This window comes from Nomascus leucogenys, chromosome 13 (genome assembly GCF_006542625.1).
Source record: "Nomascus leucogenys isolate Asia chromosome 13, Asia_NLE_v1, whole genome shotgun sequence".
Lineage (NCBI taxonomy): Eukaryota > Metazoa > Chordata > Mammalia > Primates > Hylobatidae > Nomascus > Nomascus leucogenys.
Genome location: NC_044393.1, coordinates 103,653,908 through 103,662,245, shown reverse-complemented (window position 1 = coordinate 103,662,245; position 8,338 = coordinate 103,653,908). Strand labels below are relative to the sequence as shown.

At 57.5% G+C, this 8,338-nt stretch overlaps 1 protein-coding gene across 1 annotated transcript; it reads right to left on the bottom strand.

Moving 5' to 3' along the window:
- Positions 1-1,581: 1,581 nt before the first annotated feature.
- EN2 (engrailed homeobox 2) lies at positions 1,582-7,955 on the bottom strand. Its single transcript, XM_003280856.4, has 2 exons — positions 6,656-7,955; positions 1,582-3,371 (listed from the first exon to the last, which is right to left on the bottom strand). The coding sequence occupies exons 1-2, from the start codon at positions 7,335-7,337 to the stop codon at positions 3,055-3,057; spliced, it is 999 nt and encodes a 332-aa protein (XP_003280904.2). The 5' UTR covers positions 7,338-7,955; the 3' UTR covers positions 1,582-3,054.
- Positions 7,956-8,338: the final 383 nt, after the last annotated feature.

Genomic DNA, 8,338 nt, shown 5'->3' with positions numbered 1-8,338 from the left:
AGCTCTCTCCTTCCAGGGGCCTGAAAATCCCGAGGGGCAGCCCCCAGACCGCTTCCTGGCAGGGCAGAGGCCCAGCCCAGAGGCCCCGCTTCCACCTGGGAAAGCCAACGGCCCAGCTGCCTGGGGAAACAGAAAACGCCTAAAAAGTTGCCTTCGGTAACAGATCGCCAGTCTCTGAGTTTCTTTTACAGGGAGAAGAAAAAAAATTTTTTTAAGCCATGAAAGTTTGGAAAAACAGCAATTCAACGCGTAGATCACTCGCTCAAAGACCCCAAACACTTCCTGATGAGCGGACTCCAGAGGCGCGGTCAGCACAGGCGAAGCTGGCCCCTCCCCCAATCCTGCTTAGGAAGTTGTACAAAGTCTTTTGTTTTGGGGAGGAAACAACAAAAGGTAAACAAAAATGACACTTTGAAAGGGACAGTCTCTTTGTCTCAGTGGAGTAAAAAGTTCCTGTCCCCAGGGGGAAGCGCCTCGGTCGGTCCAGCACGGGTGGCAGGGCCAGTGGGCACCCAGCCGGTGGGAGACCTGTTGAACTTCGCGAAATTTAAAAAAATGTAGTCACTGGAATAGCACCGTAGTTTTGAACACTTCCTCCTGGTAACAAAATGTGTACTTAAATTATTTTGGTTATTCTGTGCTCATATGTGACATATCCAAACTGTCTTATTTAAAAAATAATAATAATAATCACGTCTCGCTACAAAGGCACCTGGCACCTGCTCCGAGGCGGGGCGAAGGCCGTGAGCACCTGAGTACTGGGGAGGATACCTAGGCAGTTCCTCTGGACTCAGACATGCTTAGAAAACTCATCATTCCACCTGGGACCTTCAGTATTTTATAATAAAGAGGTTTTGTTTTATTTAATGTAACCTTCAAGAATTTAAACACACAAAAATGCATGGGAGGGGGGTGTTCACAATTTTGATAACCACAGTTGTAAATAGAAACATTCATTCATTTCTCATAAGATTATAAATATTTGACACTGGAACTGTAAAATGCACGTTTTATAAACTAAAACAACAAAGAAAACAAAAAACAGAAACAAACTTTGCTTCCTGCTAAAAAGGCATGTCATTTCATTGAGTTTCCTAAGCAGCAGATGGTTATTCACAGACTTTTAAATTACAGCTTTTGTTTTTATACTTTCCTTTTTAAAAAGGTTTACACTATTATGTACAACGTAAAAACTATTACTGCAGTGAAATAAAGAGGTTTAAGGCAAAAGAGAAGTTCACCCTCAGTCCTCAGGGAGACCACTGGGACTCCCAGCTCAGCCGTGGGCACACCCCCTGGGTCAGCCGTGGGCACACCCCCTGGGTCAGCCGTGGGCACACCCCCTGGGCTGTCCCAGCCACAGATGGACAGTTGGATTGGTCTTTCCCCATACACTAAACAGAAGACAGTGTGGAGTTATATATAGATAATGTGTTTGTTTATATATATATATAGGTACTTGGTGGGAAATATATTGAATATATTTAATTTACACTGTACCACACCTTCAAAAATAAAATGTATATTTTTAAAAACAAGAAAAGACAAAAAGTGATAAGAAATGATTATTTACACATTTTCTTCCTTCTTCTAGATCCTGGAGGATTCTGAGTTCTTTTGAAAGACAAAGTAGCCACATGTTCCAGAACTGTGGACTCAAACACACCTGGTGTGTGTGTGTGTGTGCGCGCGTGTGCGTGTGTGTGTGCATGTGTGCGTGTGCGTGCGTGTGTGCATGTGTGCGCGTGTGTGCGGTGTGCGTGTGTGTGTTCACATGCTACAGACATATGTGTAAGCACACATATTTATCTTGGAAGAATGTTCTGTATAGCAGAAGCAGCCACTCCAAGAAAAGAAAAAAATAAAGGAAAAAAAGAAAAAAATAGGGAAGAGAAGAAAAAGGAAAGGAAGATGATGCCATCTCCCTCTACAGAGCCTTCTGCCCGCCCAGAAACAGTGAGCCATGGCCTCATTTCTGGGACCCTGGCTGGCACCCAGGGTGGCTGGTGGAGTCACAGGAAATTCCTGGGGCCAAGCCAAAAGGAGGGTCGCCCCACCGCTCTCGGGCTTTAGGCCACACACCCCAGGCCTTTGGCCCCAGAACCTCGAAGCGCTTCTGCATGGAGGCAGTGCCCAGGGCAGGAGGGTTAGGCCTGCGGCAGGGCTGTGGCGGGACTGGGGACAGCGACACAGACCACAGACGCAGACGATGTATGCACACGGTTGGGCCTTGGTGAGGAGGAGGAGAGAAGAGGAGGAGGAGAAGGAAGGAAGGAGGAGGAGAAGAAAAAGAAGGAGGAGCGGGAGGAAGGAGGAGGAGGAGGAGAAAGGAGAAGGAGGAGGGAGTTAGGCGCAGGAGGGTGAGGAGAGGGAGCTGGGTGAGGCTGCGGGCCTGGGCGACTGCTGGTGAGCATGGAGCCGACTTCCCAGGGCAGGCCTGGGATACGCTGGGCTGCTTCCCAGGGCCAAATCCCAGAACTGGCCCAAGGACCCTGGAAGTCCCCTCTCCCCCACCAGGTCCCCTAAGCTCCCCAAGGCCTTGAGGTGGCTGGCCCAGGCTTGAGGTGTGGGCCCCTCCTGCTGTCCTCACCAAGCCAACACAAACAAAGTGGCAGAAGTCATAGACCAAATAGGAGCTATTTATTCGGTTCACAGTTGTGTGAAATGCAGCAATAAAAAATCTTTGGACTTCAGCAAGTTGTTTTAATTTTTTCTTCTTTTGAAATAATAAAAAAGTGTCCAATGTCATATAATGGAGCTTAGGGGATTAAAAAAAGGTGAAACCCTAAGCAGCCCCCTTCGCAAAAAAGAAAAAAAACCATAAAATTAGCATAATCTCATAAACACAAAAAACTCAAAAAAATATTTTATAGTCAGATATTTTGGATTTTATACCACCTGTAAATTATATATACATAGAATATTTCAGAACCTTAGCTAATACACGATATTTTCACTATTAATGCTGGTATAATCTTTATACACTGGCCCTTTATGATTTTAAATTATTGCATTGTTTAGCGCGGACTGAGACCTGGCCTCCATGCCCCCGCCCTACTCGCTGTCCGACTTGCCCTCCTTGGCGGTGGTGGAGTGGTTGTACAAGCCCTGTGCCATGAGGTGCATGGCCAGCGTGTTCTTGTTGCCCGTGGCCTTCTTGATCTTGGCGCGCTTGTTCTGGAACCAAATCTTGATCTGTGACTCGTTGAGGCTGAGCTCCTGCGCCAGGCTCTGGCGCCGCTGCTCTGTCAGGTACCTGTTGGTCTGGAACTCGGCCTTGAGCCTCTGCAGCTGCTCGGCGGTAAAGGCCGTGCGCGGCCGCTTGTCCTCTTTGTTCGGGTTCTTCTTCTTTGGTTTTCGAGACCTGGGACCTGGGTAGATGTGGCGGACAGCGAGAAGTCAGGTTACTCAGAGGTGTGCCACCCAATAGGCACCGGGTAAGGATTCTGGGGCCCCAAGAGGGGAAGTGACTCGTCCAAGGCCACTCGAGGCTGAACGGCCAGATGTGGGGTTGGACTTCGGACTGGGCATGGGCTCAACGCGGACCTCCACCACTTGGTGAGGGAGGACTGGGTGTGATGTAAATGGGACTATGGGGCACGCCTAGTTGACAGGCTGACCACAAACGAGGGGTCTCTAGATAAAAGTAAAACTCCTGGATGTAAGCAAAACTCCCCACACTTTCTGGCCTGGTTTTTCCCAGTCCTTTCTGAGGCTCTGTTCAGGAACAGAGATGGTGGTAGGTGCTGGGAGAGAGGGGAGGAGAGAAGACTGGGAAAGACTGCAGGGCGGTCACAGTAGCAGGAGGCGCCCTGAGGGCTGTGATGGGGACCCTCATGGGGATACCCCACAGGGTGTCAAGGGCTGTGGGAGTCAGGGGCAGGTGGGGCCCAAGGACAGGAGGGGCCCAGAGTGTCTGCCTCCACCCAAGCTCCTCTATGACTTCCAGCCAAGGGCTCTGTGGACCCAAGTTCATTCCTTCAAGGAAGAGTCAGTGCATGCACTTCCCTCCTGGGTGGGGAGGGGCACTGAGCTCCTCACAGTGGGTGAGTCCTTCACCCACTGGAAATCTCCCAGGTTTCCTGTCCAGGAGAGGGGACCTGGCTCTGCAAGGGTGTTGACTGTACCACCCTTTCCCCAGACATGGGACTGCTTCACTGAGGGCAGCAGGGTAGCCCAGCTGACCTTGTCCAGGTCCACTTCTGACCCTCCCCACTGTGCCTCCCAACTGGGATTCAGACTTCTGAACCTGCCCTGGCCTCCTCCCTATGGACCTGCCCCAGGTTTTGGGCAGGGTCGCTGTAAGGCTCCTAGGACCTGCTATCCATGGGGAAAGGGCAGAGGGAGGAGAGCAGAAGGAGGGAAGTGTCATCAGTTTCCTTTTGGTGTTAAGAGGCTCAACCCCCTGGCGTTCCCTGTGGGGGAAGAAGGGGGCAAGGCCATTGGCAGGGAGTGGTGACCTCACCCCTGGGTTTCAATTTGTGCAGTGTATGAATCAGCTTTAGGGAGCATCTGGCCCCAGCTTCATCACAGGTCCCTGCGGCTGGAGAAGGCCTGGGCCCCCCACCCTTCAGGGCCGGAGAGCTGCCGGGCACCCTGAGAAGAGGAATGTGGATCACAATGGAGGCCCTGGGACTGCACCCTGCCCAGGTCAGGAGAGTCAACTAGGGTGCTGGGGCTGTGCCCAGCAAGAGGTGGGGGACCAACTGGAGGCCCAGGGTGAACGCCAAGCACTCCCTCATGGCCAACTGAGCCTTGTGCTCTCTCCAGGAGAGGGGCCTGGAGAAAGAGGATCTGTGGGCACCACCACAGGAGCACCAAGGGCAGCTTTTAAAGCAACCCATAGGCAGGCTCACCACCCATGACAGCACACACCCTACACTTGGGCATCCACCCCACGCACACGTACACACTCAGTGACTGTCTTGCTCACGCCCAGGGCTCCAGGCCAGTGGGCCTCGCTTTGGTGGGGGTAGGTGCAGATTTGGGGATGGGGTTGGCCCTCCGGAATGGTGGTGGGGGATGGGGCACAAGGCTCCAGGAGAGGCCCCAACCTCCTGCTCCCAGAGCCCATCTCTGTCTGGGTCTCCAACCACTCCCTTCCCCAGAACTCTACCCCCAAACTCTTCTGGTCCTGGGGCTCTTGTTAATGCACCCATGAAGCAGCCCTCAAAAGGACGCCATTTTATAGCAATAAATTTCCCTAGAATAATAATTTTTAGTTCTCTTTTTTTTCTTGATTTTCTTTCAAAAGACAAATACTTAGGAGTCTCAGAAACAGAATCAAACCTCCCCAAGAAAACTCTCTCTGCCCTTTCTTTCGGAGACACCAAAGAGCAGAAACATTATCTTGCAGGGATATTTCAAAGCCCATGAAGATAGGCGACTTGGGCTGGGCTGGGCCGGGCCGGGCCGGGCGGTGCTGCCCAGCTCCCGGGCCGTTGGGGGCCGGCTCAGCGAACTCCCGGCGCCGCCGCACAAAGCCCGGCCGAGTCTCCTCGCCCGGCATTGTGAGCCTGTATGTTAATTAAATATTAACAAAGGAGGAAGACGAGAACAATGGAGCAAATTTCAGATCTAGCTGAGAAATCTGAATTTCATCAGAAATATGCACGCATATTTCTGCGGGATGGCGGCCGAAGGGTTGGCTCACTCCTGCTGTGATCTGGGCAAATGACCCCCGCAAAATAGTTGAGGGTTTGGGGGCAGCGGGGATCCGCTGCCAGCTCGGGGTCAAACAGCCCACTCCTAATGGCGGTTCCCAGCCGCAGACCCGCATGGAATGCAGTCGAGGATTTCTACAAGGACACGGACTTAGTTTTTTAAAATCGCAGATCTATGAAAAAATACACCCAGCATCTCTGCAGGGCCTCTGCAAATGCTGCCCCTTTCCCATCAGCAGCCCCCAGGAAACCCTGAGAACGTCCTTCCTATTTGGGGATGGCAGATGCTGGAGGGACGGCTGCCTCCCTTGTCCTCGCTGTGTGCAGGAAGGGGGCTGAGCCCCACCACTGCGGGCTGGCGCTGGCAAACAAAGTGGAGCCAAGGGGAAAGGGCGCCTTTATTTTCCTCCTTCCCTGTGTGCATCCTCCTGAGCCCCACCGGTCAGCGCAGGCCCGAGGGGCAGAAGGCAAAGCGGCAAAGGGCCTCGCCTTGTCTTCCCCGAGCACAGCCGGGATAACTGGATGGTAGGACGAGTCTGGGGTGGGCTGGGGCATGCGTCCCCGGCCTGGCCTGAGTTGGAAGATCGTAGGGAAGGGGTTGAGAGTGTGCACTTCCGGGCCCATCTTCTAGCCACCCCGTTCCCACCAAAAAAACCTACGGTGGGGGAGACAGGGGCTAGGTGATGGGAAGAGATGCCCCAAGGGGGTGGAAGAGAGAGGGGGAAGACAGAGAGAGAGAGACAGAGAAAGAAAGGAGGTCCCTTCTGCGGTCCTAAGAAGTCTGTATCCCCTAGCGAATCAGTCCTGCCGCTGGACTCCTGGCCGCTGCCCGGGCCGGCGTCAGCTTCACACAATGTCGCGTGAGTCTTTGTGCGTATGTGCGGGGGAGGTTCGAGATGTTTTCCTCCCGGCAAGTTCCCGCGCCAGCACCGCCCCCCAGCTCCGCGGACCTCCCCGCGGCGAGCCGGGACGCGTGGTCCCCGCGGGCTCACCTGAAGAAGGCCGGTCCGAGTAGCGCGTACAGTAGACCCACGCCGGCCAGAGCATGGGCTGCGCGCCCAGGTTGGCGCCGGCTTGTGAGCTATCCGAGTCCGAGCTCACCGACAGGTCGCCGCCGCCCAAGCCGCGGGCCTTGAGCGCCCCGTCCACGGGGCCGCCGGTGTCGCCGCCTTTCTTGGCGCCACCGTGCAGCGAGAGCGTCTTGGAGCCGCCTTCCCCGTCACCCGGAGAGTCGCTGCCGGCGGCTGGGAGCTGCCCGCCCGCGCCGGGCGCACACGGCGGGTTCTGCCGGGGCTCTCGGGAGCCCGACCCCAAGAGCTGCTCCGAGCCGCCCGCGCCGCCGCCTCCCTCCGCACCGCTCGCGCCGCCTTCGCCGCCGGCTCCGCCGCCCCTTCCTCCTCCCGCGCCCGCACAGCAGGTCCCCGCGTCCTTTCGCCGGCCGAACTCGGGCCGCAGGATGTTGTCGATGAAGAAGTTGGTGATGCGGTGCGGGTGCTGGTGGTTGCCGGGCGCCTGCAGGACCGCGGGCAGCATCAGAGCCCGCCGGCGCCCGGTGTCCGCTTCGCCTGGGCTGCTACCGCCGCCGCCCGAGCCGCCGCCGGGGCTGGATTCCGGCTGCCGCTGTCCCTCCACCGCCGCCGCCGCTTCGCCAGGCTTGGGGTCATTCTCCTCCATGCTGTTCACAGTAAATCCCAGACTGGTTCTCCGGGGACGCCCTTCCAAATCAGCCTTTGGCCCTCCCGCGGCGCACACTGAGACCCCCGCGCCCCCACCCCGCCGAGTCTTCCGAGGGCGTGCGCGGCGGCCGCGGCCAGGGCTGGGGTCCTACAAGTCGCCGGCCGCGCTCGGCGCGGAGCCACGTTTGAATCCACGAACTGGGTTAGAAACACCACGAGCCGCCCCGCTCGCCCAGACGATGGGAGATTCAACAGAGCCAAGTCGTCGACTTCGCCGCGTGACCGGGGTTTAGACAGTCGCAGTGGTCCGGCGGGGACGCGGGCCGCCTCCCGGGCTCCCCGCTCCTCTCCGCGTCCGGCCGCCTCGGGCTCCGGCGCCGCCGCCTGGGCCGCCCGGGGCGAGAGCTGCGCGCATGCAGGCAGCGCGCTCCCCGGCGCTCACGCCCGCCCGGGCCGGCTCCGGCCACCGCCGCCGCCCGGCCGTCCCCGCCCGCGCGCCCTAGCCGGCCCTCGAGGGTGCCGGGCGCCCGCGGTCAGCGCGCCCGCCACCGCCCGCACGCACATGGAGGCCCCCTCCTCGCGGCCGCCGCCCCGCTGCCGGCCGGGGCGCCCCACCGGCGTGCGGCCGCGCCCCCGCCGAGCCCCGCGGAGCTCCGCGGCCCGAGTCGCATGGGTGAGAGTCGCGAGGCCAGGGCCCGGCCGGGCCGGGCTGGGCCGCCCGCGTTCCCCGGCCGTCCGCCGCCCTCGCCGCCTCGGCCTCCGCGCGGACTCGGAAATTTCCAGGCCACTCGGCGCAACCTGAGACACTTTCACTCTGGATTTTTGTTCTTATTTTTAACAGAGCCCCCTCAAGTGACGTCGCAGGCCGGTCTCCTGGACACGTGCCTCGGGCCAATGGCCGCGGCGCCGCGCGCCCACGTGACGCTCCGGCCGCCGCTGGGTGACAGGAGCAGCCCGCCGCCCCTCCTCCCCTTAAAGCGGCCGCGTCCCCCGCTCCGG

Excerpts from the sequence above, each read along its gene's own strand:
- EN2 (XM_003280856.4), bottom strand. The coding sequence starts at position 7,337 with ATGGAGGAGAATGACCCCAAGCCTGGCGAAGCGGCGGCGGCGGTGGAG. Across the intron at positions 3,372-6,655 it reads CTCGGACCGGCCTTCTTCAG|GTCCCAGGTCTCGAAAACCA; the intron begins GTGAGCCCGCGG and ends ACATCTACCCAG.